Raw genomic sequence first — 19,124 nt, forward strand, 5'->3', positions numbered from 1 at the left:
TACCAATGGATTTTTTTTCCTGAATTTTTGTCTGATAGTAAAATCTAACACTTAAGGATATTAACAAATGTATTAAGCTGTGTAATTGCTTGAAAGAGAAATGTTATGTTGGTAGATAACAGAGAAATAAAGTAACCCTGTTACACCTCATCTGTGCATAGTTACCAACCAGTGAGAATGGATGTTTCTTATGTTTATACTTCTCAGTTATTTACTTCAGGCAAAGTTAAAACCAACAATTTAAACCACAACTTACTTGCCCCTTGAAGTAAATCAGTTCTGTGCAGGGTAGATAAATGGAATTAAATGTACTTATATGGAGGTAATTGGTTTATGATTACACTTTAATGTGTTAATATAGTTGTTAAGTCATGGTTGATGAAATAAATCTTTCTGTGATATTGATTATTAATATCATACACTCTAGGGAGCTTTTTTCTTATTTCTTAGCAGGTTTTTTTAAATGAAGCACTTGTTAAACTTTATTGAAAGGAACAGTGTAACATTGAACTCAACTATGAAGTTACAGAGCACATCTGTCACTTTCAAGAAAAATAGTCACTTTAAGTCCATACTTGGTTTTAACCACAAAAATTTATTTATGTATCTTAAACTGTATGAGAATCAAATGGAAATACTTTTTTAATATCTGGTTTTGAAACTACTCTTTGAATTTATTATTAGTTGTTCTTTACTAATAGATTATGTTCCTGCATTTTATTTTGATATTATGCTATATTTACAAAATTAAGTTGTCTTTTAAAGTTTAACAAAAAGTGAATTAAGCCTTGGGTACATACAATAAAAGGAAATAAAATCGTAAATTTGCACTTACTAAAGTGGCTTCTGCATTCCATCAGTCATCTTTGCCATTCATGCCTCAGTCCGTTAGAAGGCGAAAATAACAAATGCTCATGGATTAGCTTGTACTCTTGTTTGTGGTGGTTTAGCTCAGTCTTGGACTGAGAAACAGCAGATGGAGAAAGTCTGAATCACCATGACTAGACCATTCCCTGGAAGAAAGCATGTACCCTGACTCTGACAGTGAGAAATAAGCATCCTTCATGCACATCACATCACTAGAGCCATCTAGAAGTGCAGCTTTGGCATCAGGGATTCTTATCTCTCTGCTGACTTGTGAGTTGATGTTCTTGATAATCTCTGAATATAATAATCTCTGAATATAATACTGGCAAAAAGTGTTTCCCTGGGAAGGCTTATCCCCTCCTATTTAGCAGTGCTTTTGTCTTTTCTGGATTAAGGGAACATTCTGAGGTTGTTGAAGACATGAAAAATCACTGCCGGTATTGCCTAAGGTGTTCTAAGTTCTTGGTTGTCTGGTATCTTTTATTAATTGGAAAAGCCATGTAGGCCTTCTAGGCTACCATGAAAAGAGGATGGTCCTGCCAGGGAATAAAATATAGTTTCATGGGAGGTGGTAGTTCAGCTACTCTTCCCCCACCCCTGTTTTAAATCTTCCTTTGCAGTAAGCTGTTCTTGGGCCAATTGCCTGCTTCTTTTTTTTTTCCTTTTTGCTGCTCTGAAATTGTTCTATGTATATAGCTAGTAGGTTGGAATGAAAAATGCATATAGTTTGACTATTAAGTTTCTCTGATAGATAATTAGTATATTTAGAAAAATAAAAAATATGGTTTTATCTAAAGATTTCTTCTGTTCATGTTGCACTGCTATGAAAGGGGAGTGGGGTCAAGTTTGTAAAAATACTTTTTTTCAGAACCAATGGCAGTTTAATATGCTATGGAAATAACCTAGTGAAAATAAATATTCAGTTTCAGGTGCTTGTGTAGACCATTCATAGGTGTCAGTTACAGTAAAAGTCAACTTTCTACCTCTCTTTATAAATGAGTTTTATGGCAGTTATTCTGTATCTTTGTATGACTTAAATAAGTTAAATAATGTGTTGCAAAGTTCTGAAAACGTCTGGTGCTTGCAGGGTTCTGGTGGTGCTGGCTACATCCTGTTGAACTTAAGAATCGATCTTATTGATCTTGAATCTCAAGCTTGAAATATTTTGGTTTTTTTAGGACATCCATCATGTTTGAAATTCTGTCCTGAGTTAACAACAAATGTGAAGGCCTTAAGGTGGCAGTGTATTGAATGCAAGACATGCAGTGCATGTAGGATCCAAGGCAAAAATGCAGTAAGTTAGACTGTTGAGTGTTATCTGACTTTTCTTTGTTTACTGTAGCTCTATACTTAGCACACGTGCAAATACAAATAACTGATGTACAACTTCAAGCAATGCTGTATTAAGTGTTTTTTTCCTCTTCCTCCCCCACCCCCCCTTCAGGATAACATGCTTTTTTGCGACTCCTGTGATAGAGGGTTCCACATGGAGTGCTGTGACCCACCACTTTCCCGAATGCCAAAAGGTGATGATAAAAATCCTTTCAATGGAAATACTTTCATTCACAGTTTTTTCTCATATTAAGTTACCAAAAGCTCTTGAGCATGCTAATTAATTTTGCATTGATAAACAGTATGATTTCAATCATGTCAAAGCCAATACTTTTATTTTTCTTTACTTGAGATTTTTTTTTCCTCAGGAAGATTGTAAAGGTCTATGGTCAGTTGACCAGATGAATTCACTGTGTATTGAGTTGCTGGCCAGTTTATTGAAGGTGAAGTTTTATGAAGGCTGTTAATATGTTCGGAGTTTGCACATTGACAAAGAAATCCTTAGAGCAGGTGAAAGAGCCTGCTTCTTCATGCCTTTTGTAAGAGTAATTTAAAAAAACAGATAAAGAAACAAAACACCTGTGTCTTCAGGTTCTCTAATCTCTAGATTTCTGATATATAGCACCTCTCACTTCTGCTCTCACATCTTTATGGCTTTCCGTATTTAATCTTAAAGTTACACTAAAGAAGTTTTCCAGACACACACACACACACACACACACACACACACACACACACACACACACACCCCCATGTTCAGACATGGTCATCTAACGTTAAAAGGATGCCAAATTCAAGTTGTGTATTAAAACGAACATACCTAGGGGTGATCTGGTATTTTGTTTAGTGCACTCTAGCCTAGATTGCTTTGTAATGCACATGTAATTTTTTCCCCATCTTAACTGTGTCTGAAGAAAGATTTAGGTACTATAAGGAGCAACAAGCTAGAACAGAAATTCTTCTAAGAACCCATTTGCTCACAATCTTTTCTGTGATCCTTGTTGCCTCTTCCCCCCCCCGCCCTTTCCATGAGCACTTTGCTTTCAATAATTTCTAAGTATAGGTAGAAGTGAATCACTTTCCTTTGTCCGCTTCCCCTTCCCTGTGTCCTGTTAATAAGATAATTTGTTGACCTCGTGTACTTGGCATGTATCTTGGTAGACACCTGAGGTACAGATTAAATAAACCATGTAAAATTAAACTTTTTTTCCTTTGTGTAGGGATGTGGATTTGCCAGGTCTGTAGACCAAAGAAGAAAGGGAGAAAGCTACTTCATGAGAAAGCTGCCCAAATAAGGCGACGATATGCAAAACCTATTGGACGACCGAAAAATAAACTAAAGCAACGAATGTTGTAGGTTTCTCTTGAATTTTTTTTTTTTTAATGTTTCTGAGAATGTAGTCAGATAAGAGTTGATGTAGGTTCAACTAGTTTTTAACTGTGTTTCAAGTTGGGGAATGTAGGTGACGATGATTCTAGTATATGCCTTTCAGCCCAATGGCCAATCTGTATGATCTGTTATCTGTATGATAACATGCCACAGCTATCTTTTAAGTGTAACTTCAAATAATTGAAGTATATACAGAATCTATATGAAGTGGATAATAGTAAGTTACTTTTATCCAACTTCAGGAGACTCTTCTGCTCAAAGACCTGTTCAAAAGCTGTATAAAAATTACTTTATTAGTTAATACCAGTTCACAAAACCTGTTCCAAAAAGCAAACTATGCAAGTACTACAGAAGTTCTGGTTTCAGTGGTACTCTGGAAAAAATTATTACTTGAATTCTGCTGTTAAGCTGCCACTGGTTACTACGGAAAGAGGTTGCAATTCCTCTTGCTTCTCAGGAATGTGTTTATCTAAGACAAGAGACTGCTGTAATTCTTTTGGCATCTGTCTTTCCAGGGAACACTGTAGTTGGACATCTTAAGGCTTGATTGGAGGGATTGTTTAAGTAGCGTTAAAATGCTGAGTTGACATTACACTGAGCGTTAAGCAGGAACAGATTCTGTATTCATTCCAACAGCATGTTGCCCTCCATCACATGTTCTTATCCACATATGCCTTTCTTCTCCTCCTATTTGACTATGTTTGGCCATGTCAACTCAGCAGCTGAAAAGCTTTCCGGCTCTATCTACTACTAATTCTGTCATGTGGCTGTTACCCAACCATTTTTCTCTATAGTCTAAACACCTGTCTGGTATTCCTCAGAGTTGCGCGGTAGCTGCTGTAAAAGTTTGCATTCTGCAAAATAAGGATTTCTGGAGCCAGTGGAGCCAACATGTAAAAAGAGAAGGAAAAAAAAATATTCTCACAGTACTAGAGTACAGAACAGTAGTCAAGTTGATGTACTTGGTGCTGTGCAGCTTGCTATATTCTCTTTCTCCTCTCTCTCTCTGCCAGGATCTCTTGTCTCGCCTTTTTGGTCCTTGTCCTAAAGTTCAGTGTATGATGTACTAGGAAAGTAGTACATGACAAGGGTGAAGTGTGGCGCTACATGAAAGTAAAAGATGTAGTTGTAGTGGCTCATGAGAGCATGCTGTTAAAGGAAGAGGAGGTGAAACATTCTTTTACTTCTCCATTCTCCTCCTGACTAAATATCTTAGGAATTTGAAGGTCATTGAAGTAGCCATACAACTTTGAATGTTTTAACTGAAATTCCTATATATTATTGTGTGTGCGTAATAAAAATATTCCTTATATTTCTAGCTACATCTCTGGCTCTAGATATACCTCTGATTTTACCCCTTTGAAAACTCCTAAGCCTTCAACTGGAGGTTACGGTTCTAACACAGTACTGCCATCTTACTTCGCTAAAAACATGTCCCTGATTTGGGTTCCCAGAGTGGATTTAGCACGAATGTCTGTCTGACACAGTAATTCTGCTTTTCTTCCTTCCTTATACATGTAAAAGAAAGGTTGGAAAGGTTGCGAGGGTTTTTCTGTTACGTTTTGCTGTAATGGGATTCTGAGCTACAACTTTTAAAATAAATGTCATGCTAAAGGATGCAGAAGTTCTCTTAACATTGGATGATGATTATGAATATTTTTATAAAGATTTTCTTTTCTTTGTAGCACATGAGCCACATGAGCGTGTTAGAGTAGTGGGGGGGGGGGGGGGGGGTTTCTTTGTATAATATATATTTGCGATACCATGGGCACATTTCTATGACTTCAATGTCTTTTATATATATATATATATATAAATAAAACAAAGTAATGTTGTTTTGGAAAAATAGTGGTTAGGAGATGGGATAAGAGAAGAGACTTCATAGGGATAAGAGAAGATTCTTCATAGAATCATATTTAAAAGTGGTCGTGGGGTACAGAAGATGACTGTGTCATACATAAAAGTGCGTGGTCACAGGAAATGCAGGAAGATTAGCTAATGCCACTTAATTCTCTTTGTGTAGTACAAAGAAAATTATGTCCAGTAGTACTGGAATAGTTTTTTGCCTGTTGACCATCTGTAGGAAGCCCTTCACAGGCAAATTACTGGGTAGGATTAACTAAAACCAGGTGTGTGTTGGCCTCTGGCGCTGATGGTGATTACTACATCTGGTAGTGAGAATAGGTCTTGTGATGGACATAAGCTTATGGCACCAAAGGATTCAAAAGACTTAGAAGTTTTTGGTTTTGTTGCCTCTTAGGAGCTAACCAAATTTAAGGATGTGTGAGTGGAAAAGGGGCTAGTTCTTAAACTGGTGGGCCCTTGGAGTTCAGTAAACCAGATGGTAGCCCCAGGCTGTTCAATCTCTAATTAGAAGTAACCTGTTGGAATTAATTACTTCAGCATCTCAATTAAGAAGGCAAAATCTGTAGAAGAAAACTTTCCACTGCAAAGTAAATAAGCAAACTTCAAAGAGCAGGACGGAAAAGGGAATGGAAGCATTTGATGCAACTATATAGCTTTGTTTGGATTTGCAATTTGATCATGCCTCCTGATACGTATTTCTTTTACTGCAAATATTTTTAAACATTCTGTTTCTATATACTTACAATATACTACTCTTCAGCATATCCTTCAGTGTTGTTCCTCTCTTCAGTCATTAGTGACCAGCTAAACCTGTACTTCTGCTCTCACAAATGTTGGCTTTCAGCATGCCCTTTTTCTTCATAGCATTTAAATAACATTCACCACTCTTCCTTCTTAACACCTTCCATGTTAGGCCTGATTGGTTTATGGCTTTTCTATGATCACCACTTGGTCTTAGAGTTTTGCTCTTTCCTTTCCTTTGCTGTTTTTGTTTTTGCTATTGTTACAATTTCTAAACGAAACAGAGTCTACTTCTTTGGCTTTCTTGTAATGCTCTTCATAAACTACCTCATTTTGCTTTTAGGTCTTTGGCAGTAACTTTTGCCATTAGCGTTGACATACATAATGCAATGAGAGTGTGGAAAAACCAGCAGTTTGTTGAAAACTAACCGTATTGCTTTAGAGAACTAACAGACTTTCTCTACAGCTTAAGCAAATGTAGTCTGAAGTTAAGTGTCTTGATATGCAGTAATTTATTAACACTGAACATGTGCATCTCCTTTGTGTATACAATAAACTCTGTGGTGATGGAGCAGTTGTTATACTCAGACACAGTGCATTGATCTTTTTCTCCAAAGAAGCACATTTTTGCCATGCCTAAAAGTAGGTGGGGAGGTTGTGTACTTGAGGGATCTTGCCATCCCAGCTGCTTCTATTTATATGTACTGTGGACTATCTTTTAAAGAAAGAGGGGTGGGGAGGAGGAAGGGGGGAAAAAAGGGCGGGGGAGGGGGAGAGAGAAAAATAATAGCTGGATGTTATGTCATAGTGTGAAATGTATTTTGAAAGTGTATGTGTCTTTAAATTGCTTTAAAGATTTTTAAGTACAGTGGCATAAGTAACTTGTATAAACTGTAGTACTCTTTGGCAGTAGTTATAGACTTTTAATGCTGATTTTTATTTTCCACATTTTTGCGTAGGTCTGTAACCAGTGATGAAGGATCCGTGAATGCATTCACAGGAAGGGGGTCACCTGGTAGGGGTCAAAAGACTAAAGTCTGTACCACACCTTCATCTGGTCATGCTGCATCTGTGAAGGATTCAAGCAGCAGATTGCCTGTTACAGACCCCACTCGGCCTGGTGCCACCACCAAAATCACCACCACCTCCACCTACATATCTGCCTCTACACTTAAAGTTAACAAGAAAACCAAAGGGCTCATTGATGGCCTTACTAAGTTCTTTACACCATCACCTGATGGTCGCAGATCACGAGGTGAAATAATAGACTTTTCAAAGCACTATCGTCCAAGGAAAAAGGTCTCTCAGAAACAGTCATGCACTTCTCTTGTGTTGGCTACAGGTACCACACAAAAGCTAAAACCTCCACCTTCTTCACTTCTACCCCCAACCCCCATCTCTGGTCAAAGCCCCAGTTCACAAAAATCCAGCACTTCCACTTCTTCTAACTCTCCCCAAAGTTCTTCCAGTCAGTCAAGCGTACCCTCCTTTAGTAGCCTTCCTAAGAACAGTCAGCTAAAGGGACTCTTTGATGGACTTTCTCATATCTATACCACTCAGGGACAGTCTCGAAAAAAGGGACACCCAAGCTATGCACCACCCAAGCGTTTGCGTCGTAAACCAGAATTATCTTCCACATCAAAATCTAATAGCCATTTCTATGGAAAAAAAGAGGTTAGGAGTAGGTTTATTTCTCATGCCTGTACCTCTGGATGGGGTGTGTCTAGAGGACATGCTTTTAAAGCAATTGCTCGCCTCAAGAGAACAACTTTCCTTAAAAAGCACAGGATTCTAGGCAGATTAAAGTATAAAGTGACCCCTCAGATGGGGACCCCCTCACCAGGGAAGGGGAGCTTGGCAGACGGAAGGATTAAACCTGATCAGGATGATGGTAAGCAAAGGTCAAAGCGCCAACCAAACCTGCGTCCCGTCCAAAACCAAAATTCTTATATTGTCACATAGGTCTTAGCTATTTCTCTTGTTCTTACTTCACTTTCATACAAAAGCAATGAAACTTTGACCTTTTATCTAATGCTGACTAAATCTCCAAAATGTTTTTTCTGACTAATACCACACCACCTTTTCATTATTTTTTGCATCTGTAGTGACACTAGGAGCCCCAGATGCCTTCATAATGTTGCTTATGGCTGTGTAGTACCGCATGAATAGCCACTTTTCATGCTACTTCCTTGTTCTTCCCCTGCCCTTTCTCTGGCAGTAGTGCTGTCATCATGATTGTGTGCTGTCAGTGCTTATAATGGTGGGCATTTCAATTCATTTCCCTCTGCTCCATTGCTTTTTCATGAACAATTCCATCCTGCTACAGTCTCCACAACACTTGATCTGTACTGCTGTGAACTACCTTTTTTATAAATACTTTTATTTAAGAAAAAAATATATTTGTAACGTTTGAACGTAGACTTAGCTTAGCATTGGTCTCCAACTTTTAAGGGCAAGTTTTTTTTTCTTGTTTTTATTTTTACCTTGTAGAGTATACTGGAGTTTTATCTGGTGGCATAGTTCTAGTGATAGAATATACTCCATTTCATGAGGTTCAAAACTACTTTAGCAGAACTGGACTGTAAAGGCTTATACAGACAGACAAGCAAGTACCAAAATTAGCTCATGCAACAGCAAACTACAAAACAAGAAGGGGGGAAGGTTTCATTTCTGTTTCCTAGTAATCCCAAATTAGTTAAAATGGGGAATCATAACAGCCATAGTTGCTACAATCCTATTTAGGAGTATCACTTTGGTAAGGCACGTGTAACCTTCATATCTGTGAATAAACTTTTTGCTGGTTTTAAATAACAGATACTGAAATCAAACTAAGCATCAAACAAGAAAATACGGATGTATTTCTGGTGGGAAGCAAGGACACTGTTACACAGGAGGATTTGGAAGTATTTAAGCAGGCTCGAGAACTTTCCCTGGAGGTAAGAATCATGTGACATAAAATGTAGTTACTTCTGTAAATAAAAACTCAGTTCGTTTTCATATGTCTATTCATTTTCAATATATTCCTTTTGATCTAATGTGTCATGCTTGCTGTGAATTTAATTTGGGAGACACTGTATACAGTTACATTCTCCTAGATAGGAGACAAGGCATCACACTGGAATGGGTCAGATAGTAAGTGACACTTGGGATAGAATTTGAAAGATATACTTGAGCATTTTGGACATAGGACTACCTCTGATTAAGCATAGAGACTAAGCATAGCTGACATCCTGGTCAGGACTGAGAGGATGTTGGTTGGTAAGAATGTGCCTCATGATTTTCCTCTGAGGATAAAGCAGCCACTGTGAACTGTTAAGTCTGTCCCAGCAAATACTGTTTGGTAAGAAACTGGATTTAGTGAGTTCATAACTTCATTTTACCCAATGATTTAACACACTGTGAGTTTAAATACTATACATTTTTTCTAGCTGTGAAAATATTTGAGCTGAATCTGACTAAAACTGTTTATACTAGCTGGTGTTAATGCTTTTTTCTAAAGTATGTAGTAGTAATCTAAAGCTTGTGGAGACTGAGGTGCTCTCCTTCTCGCTCTCCTTCCTTTCCCCTCTGTTTTGCCCCCGCCCCCTTTCCTCTAAAACTGGACATGGCAGCTGAATCTTCCTGTATAGCAAACCAGACTTTTATTTTTCGGTGTCTATGAAATGAGCAACCAGTGTATTTGAGAACCTGTGTCAGAAGGGAGGTGCATGTAATGTTTCAACTGCTGCTTTTTATAAAATTGCATCATAAATGAGTATATCTTGTACGTTTTTCAGTAATGGAAGTAACTTAGGTTTTTTTCAGGTTTAGTGTACAAGAACTGACACTACCTGTTATGGGTCAATGCAGTGACCTTTTTATAGTCTTAATTCAGAGTGTGGTAACCAACAAACTCAAACCAAGTTTAAAGATGCAACTTCATCATTAGTTTGTACTTCCATTTGCTCGTGGAAATGGCTCGCACCTCGTTCTTTCTTTGTCTTTCATATGCAGTCCAAAGATATTAGGTGGTAAGATTTGTAAAATTTGTGGCATTGAAATTACTTTTTTTCCTCCCACCTTTCTTCCTTTTTTTGGAGTCCAGTGGTCATTTTCTGATCAGTTCAACTGCAGTATGATAGCAGAGAGTAGTGTGTGTTAGTATAGTGTTGACTGTTATGAGGTAAATTCCAAGGACTCTAGAAGGGTTCTGCTGATGCCTTCTCCCTCATTGTTTTGATAAAAGGACAGCTTTGAGTTTGAACCAGAACTGTAGAGCAGTCCTCGCACTAGGCGCTGCGGGAGAAGAGAACTGAGGCAGTTGTGCCTCTTATTTCTCTGGGCCATGCACCATCTATTGGTATGCACTTACTTGTAAGCACTGCTCAGTTAACTTGATGTTTAGTTGTTTGGCACCTTGAAAGGTGTTTTCACTGTTTGTATTTGGCTGTTTGCAAACTCTGTCCTCTGTCTGTCCAGGTTGGAAGAACTTAAGCAACTGATTTGAATACTTCAGGTTTCTCACACCTTCACTGGGTGAAATTGATGATATAAAGCTAACTTTCCTTCAACTTTTTCTGCAACTAATATTTTGCTTTTATTGCACCTGACAGAAAATTGGGTGTAAAAACACTGGTGAAACAAGTGGGCGATACCCTTCAGTGATTGAGTTTGGAAAATACGAGATCCAGACGTGGTACTCTTCACCTTACCCACAGGAATACGCAAGGTAGTGAGTTGTCAAGATTGTCATACATTGTTGGAATTTTTACTAATGTGATAATTGTAATTTATTTTCTTACTCTTTTGTAATTCTTTATAATTTACAACTTTTACAAGTAAATACGCTTTTGTAACTATGAGAACAAGGATTTGTCTTGTCTTTTTTTTTTTTTTTTTTACTAGTTCTAGGGCTCTTTTTCCTAGTTTACTAATCAAAGATGCATTAAAAAGACTGATTTTCCTAGTCCTGCATAAACATAATCTTGCAGTGTGTATTGGTGTAGTTTTGTTTGGTTTTTTTTTTGTTTGTTTGTTTTGCTGTTTATGTTTGTTTTGCCTTTTTTTAACTGATTGCAACCAGGTATGTCCAACTTCTGGCGATTTAGAGCAATTAATCTTGTTTGTTATCCAGAATTTGTTAACCTCCTTTTTCTAGGGACCAGGGGTAAGTCTGAACATGCTAGATAAATAAAGTCAAAGCGAGCACGTTGTGGCAACAGCGTCTTGTTTCTGGTGTTTGCCAGGACACACCTTGGAGTCGGGCAGAGAACATGAACTAGTATGTGTGCTCAGCAGATCTCTGCTGATTTTTGCATGTGCTGAAAATAAATGTTTTATGAATCCATTGGATCTATGGCACACATGGAGATTTTCAGAATTGTATGTTTATCAAGCTCTACTACTAAAGCAAGCAACCAAGTTATGTGGTCTGTTCCAAACTGCCTTTGCATAGCCTTATTGTAAACTGCCTTTTCTCTCCATCCCTCTCATTCCTAGATATCATCATCTTTGCATGGTGGGAATGAGGGATATATCATGAATTGGTAATATAAAAATCAAGGGCTAAAAAAAGTGTAGAGAGCACTTCTATTTCCTCTTATTACCGCTGCTTTTATATTGTTAATGTTTTATTTCAGTTACTTTTTTATTCCCTCAATTTATATCATATTGTGAAAGAGAGAGAGACCTGTTCCATCAAGTAAATTAATCCCAGATAGAGGCATAATAATGGATAATTATTAATATGAGGCAACAGTGGGATGGCATCTGTAGGAGGCAGTGTGGTTCTGAGCCCTGAGTGCAGTGGGATTATGTTGTGGAACAAACAGTTCAAACTACTTTTTATGCGATTGATAAACTTTCTGAGAATACTGGAGTAGTGTAAACCATGGCTATAATCCCAACATGATCCCAGGATGTGCCAGTAGCTTCACAGCAGATAAAGACTATCCTCTGCTCTAAAACTTTGTAGATTAATTAATTTCTGCAGCAGTCTTCCACTGTGTCAGTAGTTTAAAAATGAAGTTAAATAGCCATAAAATTCACTGAAAGGAGCAGTTTCTGGTATGTAGAACACTAGTCAGCATTGTCTTACATGGGGCATGTGGTTTACTTGTATGTAGTCTGAACTGAATCCTTCCTGAAGGAGTACAATCATCTATGTTGCCTGTGTTGTGGAGGTGTGTGGAAGGGAAACTTTTTGCCTATATGCAAACTGGATGGGCTTCTGTGTTCAACTAAAGTGGTAGTTTCGGTGGAGGTGAGGGGGTACTATCCTACTACAGTTTGCTTTCCCACCCAAGTATTTCAAAGAAAGTAGAAAGAAAAATCATCTCCTAGCCTTCCTCATGTGCAAAATAAGGAAAATTAAAGGGAAGGAGATTCCTTGTATTCTGCTGTGTGCCTCCTTTGTCTTTATTGGAAGAAGGAGGGTGAAATTTGAGGTATGATTCTAGCATGCCTACTTTTTGACCACAGCAAAAGTTTAGGTGGAATGTGGGAAGGGGCAAGTAACTGAGATCTACCGGAGGCTGGACCACAAAACAGCTGACCACAGTCTAACTATTGAATTAGGTTCATTGTGATGGGTTGAATCTGATCTTTTCTTATATTCCTTTTCTAATGACTGATGTGTATGTTTAATCATTCACTCTAATGTGATGATTTTTTTTTTTTTTTTTAACTGAAGCAGCATTTACTCATGGTACCTTATATTTAAATGGAGAGGGCCTTTTGCTTTGTGGTAACTTTTTTGTTTACAGAATTTAACAATTTTTTTTTGTATAAAATATCTTTCTAATTTTCATACAGATTACCAAAGCTTTACCTGTGTGAATTCTGTCTTAAATACATGAAAAGTAAAAACATTTTGTTAAGGCACTCAAAGAAATGTGGCTGGTTTCATCCTCCAGCCAATGAAATCTACAGAAGAAATGACCTTTCAGTATTTGAGGTAGGTATATCAAAATCTAAATTTCTGAAAGCAACTGGTTTGTAGACATTACAGACCAGTTGTAGAACTAGTGAAAACTTTAACATGCTTAAATACTTCCTTGACGATTCTTCTTAGACTGCAAAAATAAGTCAGTCTTCACTGTCCTGTTCCACCCTGCCATGTTCTCTCACAGTTCTTACTTTCTTTACTTGTACTTCATGCATCACCCAACCTCTTAAGATACTTGTATATCATGCATCTTAGATGGGGACTGCAGTGGAAGCTCTTTGACTGGATTGCCTTTCCCTTCTCAGCAAAAGTACCTCTTGCACCCATTCATTTTTGGCTATTTGAGTATCTTGGGTATAGGGAGAATACTAATCATAATGTAGATGCTTCCAATGTACAAAAGCAAGCAAAGCAGTTTCTTGTGTATTGTTCTGAAAATACAAATGTAGCTTTTGCCTTCCTTTTGGATGTTTGAGTCTAGAGTTGAGCTTGTGGATATGTATTCTTTTCTAATAAAAATTAATGTCTTGGGAGATTACTTCTGTTAAAGTTTGGGGTTTTAAGGATATCCTGGACAACAGAATTCTGTGTTTCAAATAGCATGCCTGCAGTTACTAAAGCTATGCATTAACCTCCAGGTTCCTATATCTCAATAGGTGTTACCGATTGCATTAACAGAAAAGACTGCCGGGAGTACTAGGACTTCTTTTGAGGCTCTTTATCAACAGCACTATTTGATGTGTATATTGATAACTTCTTTTTAATTGCAGGTATCATAGATTCTGCTTGAAACTTGTCTTTTCATATTGTGTAAATGTCTGTCGTGCTTGGTCATTGCCATTATCTGTTCAAACAATGGTAGATGCAGTCTTGAAGTTCTTACTTAAATTAGAACAAGATCTTAATATTTGGTTGACATGTTTGGTTTTGTGCTATTAAAAAAAAAAATAGCTATCTGCATCAAGATTGCATCCTTCCTGACTTGGGCAGTTTTTATAAAGATTGTAGATCTGCTAGCAAAAGACTTAAGTTGTAAACGGACTTAACTCTTTTCCTATCAAGAAACAAAATTGTCCTAGTCAGTCCAAAATAACTTAACATCTGCTAATAGAGAAAATGTAAGAGCTGCGCAGCATACAATAGGCAAATTCTGCTTTCCAGTTTATTTTCATTAGCTACTGCCAACATGTGAATAAAAACTTCTTTTAAAAAAAAATAAAAATACAGCTCTAAGGAAAGGGGGGGGAGCCATCAACACGAAAAACACATGGAAAACAAGATGTGTGTGAAAGCAATGTCCCAACTCTTTCTCCACTGCTTTTATTTCCTTTCTCTATTTTAGGTGCTTCAATAAGCACTTATGTTAAGACTTCTGAAACAAGGTGTTTTTTTTATTTCCAAGGTTAATGTCAGTTGTTACTCTGATAACTGTAGAAACTTACTCATGCGTTGATGTCCTTCCTCACAGATACTTTCAGGAATTCTGTGCACCCATTTTCTGTTTGACAGAATGAAGGGTTTTTTGTCTCCTTCATGCTTTCTGTTTTTGAGAGAAATAGAAATGAGTTTGGCTTTTAAGATTTATGTTCCTCTGCCCATAGCATGACTTTGACAGATTTGAGAGAAGACTTTGACATAGTTTACTCTCATGCTGTATGCAAGAAACTCTTGACAGATGCTTGCTTTTGAAGTTGCGCGCGCACACACACACACGCATTTAAAACTGACTAACAAAGCTGTGTTTGCACGGAATTTAAGGAGTTTTTTACATTTCTGTACAAATGTTCTTACCCAAGAAGATAGCTTACATAATTTGGATTTTCAGGCTTATGGCTTAGCCAGTGACTATTCCTACATGGTTAATGTCTACATTTAATTTGCACACTTGCTAATAAGTGTGAAAAGGAATAAAAAGCATCTGGACAAATGGAGTGAGTTGTATGAGAGCTTAATGTATTTGATAAGTTCTCATGTGCTGTATGCAAGTTCATTCTGATGCCTTTAGGAGCAGTAGCTGTCCATTAAATATTTTTCTTTAATCCATGTAATGCAACTATACTACCAAAGTCACCTTGAAATCCCTAAATATATCCAAAAGGTTGGGTTTTACTCAGATTTGTAACTGGGATTCTTACTAAAAACAAACTAGAATAGAACATTGCTTCTTTTTCAGCACGGTGTGCATACCATTTGGCTTTCTCTGTGAATGATATACAGCTAGTGACTTTATCAAAGAACATCAGTACAAGCAGGCCTTTCCATTAAGAACATTATTTCAAAAATGCTGTTGCCTTTGACTGAGCTGTCCTTTTCAGGGAGTAACTAATTGATCTAAGAAATCTGCGTCTGTGTCTGGCTTTTCTGTAGCTGTCTGAGTCACAGCTTGATGCTTTACACTCGTAACATACCTAGACTAATTGTAGTACTTAGCCTGAAAATTTACTTCTCTTGCTCAATAGCATTTTAGTCTAGCATAGAAATTTTGTCTTGTCTAATTTATCTAAAACATTGCTTTGATTGATACGTAATTGGCAATTCATTCATTGGCCTTACACCTTAAGGATTCAACGTAATATACTTCATTGTTTTGTTTTGGTTTTTTTTATTCTGGTATACCACTGCCTTCTGGCAAACCACAGTTTAATGTATTTTTAACTAGTACATTTTTGTTGTCTGCCAGTCATTCATTTTCATTCCAGGAATGAAGTGAAAAAGGTAAGTCTAACTTGAATAATTAAAAAGTGAAGTTACTTTGTTGAATAAATCCGGATCCTTGGAGGATACTTAAAAATGCAAAGTAATTAGTACTAACTGGAGAATTCTTACTTAACAAGAAGCTGGGGCATTTCTTTTCTGAACCTTTTATGTGTATTTTTTTCTGTAACACCATCTTGTTCATGTTTCCTTCTAGGATATGATTGATTCAAGAAGTTGTTTTGTCCTAACATGTTGGTGGCATTGGAAGTAACTGCATCTGTCTTGCTTTCTAGGTTGATGGAAATGTGAGCAAAATTTATTGTCAGAATCTTTGTTTGTTAGCTAAGCTCTTTCTGGACCACAAAACCTTGTATTATGATGTTGAACCATTCCTCTTCTATGTCCTTACAAAAAATGATGAGAAAGGCTGCCATTTAGTTGGATATTTCTCTAAGGTAAAAAAAAAAAAAAAAAAAAAAAGTTTTGTTTGTTTGTTTTTAATATTTGTAATTTCCTGCTCTCCTTAATATTTGTGCCAACAGCAAAGAAAAAGAATTCAGAAGCTTGAAATATCTATAAATCTCAAATATAATGTGCGTTATCTTAAGTACACTTGTACTTTCTTGTCTCAAAGACTGATGCAAATTGAGAAATTCTATGTGCATTCAGCCACACGCATTGAGGATTTTTTCGTTGGTTTGGTTGTGGTTTTGTTTTGTTTTGTTTTCCAGGATGTATTATGGTTTCAGTTGAAAATTAAATCTTTTTTCTCCCCCTACCATTTTTGCAATAGTATACCAAGTCTAACTTCTAAAATTGCTAGGTATTTGAAATGTTGATGTGTTTTCATGATTTTACTGCTAGCAGTTCAAGCTGGCTATTTAGACTTAAATGGCCATCTGTGTTCATCTCTTGTGTACAGTCTGATCTAATGCAGTTACTCATTGCCCTGAGTGTAAGAATGCAGTGCCTAACTTGATGGTGGATGCCTTCTTTAGAGTGGATGTCTTTATTGGTTGTGGTTTTGCTTTGAATTTTGAAGCAATAGATGGCTGCTATAGACAAAAGTACTACTTATGTGGACCGTCTTGACAAAGGTGACCAAAAATAATGGTGAGGTATAATTAGGTGTTTCTGCAATAGGAAAAGCTTCCATTAGTCAATTTGTCCATAAGAAATGTGATGAATTGGTATAGTTACTCAGAAATTCAGTACTTCTTGCCCCTAGTATCACCACCGCCTTCAGTACATAGTTTTCTTTCTTTAAGAAGTGATACATATGAAGATACTATTTTAAAGAAGTCTAAAAATCATGCCAGAGTACCTGTATGTTACAGTGATCTCTTGGGGGTCTGACCAGTTCTACTACGATGTGGGTCTTGCTGGGATTAAAGTAACAGTGAGATGTGTAGGCACAGTTTGCACTTTCTTTTATGTCAGTCAGAAGTTCTTGTGGCATACAAACATGTCAACTCTGATATAGGCAAGTATTTTCTAGCAGATTTATTTAAGGTACTGCAGGTGTTAAGATGAGTCTGTCTTGATGTTTGTTCCTTCTTTCATTCCTTCAAGGATGCATTTTCTTCCCCTGCTTCACCCCTGTTGCTTTTGTCCAGTCTGTTTGTAACACCTGATGATCACACATGTTTTAGCTACCAAAACTTAGGAAAAAAAATCCTCATCTCAAATTCCACTGAACTACTGAAATTATTTCTGAATTGCATGTGTGTTGTCCGTCCCATCCCTGTCCCCATCTGTCCATCCTGACACGTGCCCCGCCCCCCCCCCGTTGTGGTTGTTTTTTTTTTTTTTTTTTTTTTTTTTTTTTTTTAAAAACAAAGGTGTGTGTGTACTCTGGCTGGCAGAAATGCTCTGGCTTTTCTTCCCTGATTACAAATACGTTGCCAGGATGTGAACCTCTTAGTAGCAGCAGTCTTGAGAGTTTGGAAAGCCTGTACAGAGAAAATACTTCACCATACCATAGAAATTAAGAAACCTTGCAAAATATGGCTTGGGTATCTGCTCTCACAACTGAAGAAATGTTTGGAAGCTAACCTACTGGCATGTGATCCTGTCAGTGTCATCACTGGTCTGGTGTCATCTTATGTGTGGAGGCTGAAGTGATAGGTGGTGTCTTTAAAGTATCTGTGTGCTTGCCACAACTTCTTGTCAGTTGTGCTGACCTGGATATTTTTGGTTGATTTATTTGGTCTCCCTCAAAACTACCTAGTGCTGATCTAGGGGGTTTTTTTGTGTGTAATCTTTTAAAGGTAACAAGGCTTCAAGGCTATTCCTTTTTATCAATAAATCTGAAAGAACCTGTAACCTTACATTGTTAGAACAACTTCCTCGTTTAGATTCTTCCTTCTGTTGTCTTAAACAATCAGTGTAATATTTGCTTCCATTGCCTGTATGTTCTATGACTTCATTCTGTCTGAAAGAGCTCTGGCTTCTGAGCATTCTGCCTTAATCTGGATTCAGATGAGAAGCATTCAGCTTTGAAAAAGTTAGTGTGCTTCAAGTAAGACTTCTTAGTTCTATGGGTATGGGGTTCCTCCACTCCACCCTGACCCCATATTCATTCAGAGAGATAAGACAAAATAAAGATGGAAAACAGCAGGCACTTAGTGTAGCAATTGCACAAAATACAACTTCACCATGTGTATGGATATTATTTTCTACTTCTATATCCTTGACAGAACAGTCAGTGAAGCATGAAAATATTTCCCTCTTCCTCCCGTCCTCCTCCTTTACAGCACTTAAACTTCATTATGCTGCTTAGACAATGTATTTAATTTTTAAGATGCTGAGTAGTTAACTAATAAAAAATATTTTGAAGGGTATGTTTGATACTTCCTTCTTATAATTAAATATTAACATGGAATTATTTGACTTTGGTACTGACCCCATACATCTGTTCACCTTATTGGGATATTTTACCAGGACAGTGGCAGGTGCAGGCAATTGCCCACTTCAGCAGTGCTTTGACATACTTGATCTGTTTCTCCTTCCCACAGGAAAAGCTTTGCCAGCAGAAGTACAATGTCTCCTGCATAATGATCATGCCCCAGTACCAAAGGCAAGGATTTGGAAGGTTTCTCATTGATTTCAGTAAGTGAAGTGTTTTATTTACACTTGTGATCCAGGGAGCTGATGGCTGTTATAAGAAATTATAACATATGAAACTTTATTTAACTTGCTTTGTTGTTTTTATCAATAGATAATGGGATTTCTGTTTATATTTACTTAGGATAGAAAAGCTCCCTGAAGTGAAAAACTTACTGCTGCTGTTATTGTACTTGAGGA

General features: G+C 37.2%; 1 protein-coding gene across 7 annotated transcripts in view; it reads left to right on the forward strand.

Moving 5' to 3' along the window:
* Positions 1-19,124, forward strand: part of KAT6B (lysine acetyltransferase 6B) — a 119,340-nt gene that overhangs the window by 66,719 nt on the left and 33,497 nt on the right. For 4 of the 7 annotated variants that reach the window (XM_082308049.1, XM_082308051.1, XM_082308050.1 and 1 more), the window contains exons 4-12: positions 2,046-2,161; positions 2,312-2,393; positions 3,420-3,552; positions 7,156-8,087; positions 9,011-9,132; positions 10,789-10,904; positions 12,989-13,130; positions 16,112-16,273; positions 18,836-18,929. In XM_082308049.1, coding sequence (XP_082164175.1) covers positions 2,046-2,161; positions 2,312-2,393; positions 3,420-3,552; positions 7,156-8,087; positions 9,011-9,132; positions 10,789-10,904; positions 12,989-13,130; positions 16,112-16,273; positions 18,836-18,929 — 1,899 coding nt within the window. The remainder of the gene's footprint in view (positions 1-2,045; positions 2,162-2,311; positions 2,394-3,419; positions 3,553-7,155; positions 8,088-9,010; positions 9,133-10,788; positions 10,905-12,988; positions 13,131-16,111; positions 16,274-18,835; positions 18,930-19,124) is intronic. The other 3 variants (XM_082308053.1, XM_082308054.1, XM_082308055.1) reach the window with 3 other exon arrangements.

The sequence above is a fragment of the Platalea leucorodia genome (genome assembly GCF_965183815.1).
Source record: "Platalea leucorodia genome assembly, chromosome: 4".
Classification (NCBI taxonomy): domain Eukaryota; kingdom Metazoa; phylum Chordata; class Aves; order Pelecaniformes; family Threskiornithidae; genus Platalea; species Platalea leucorodia.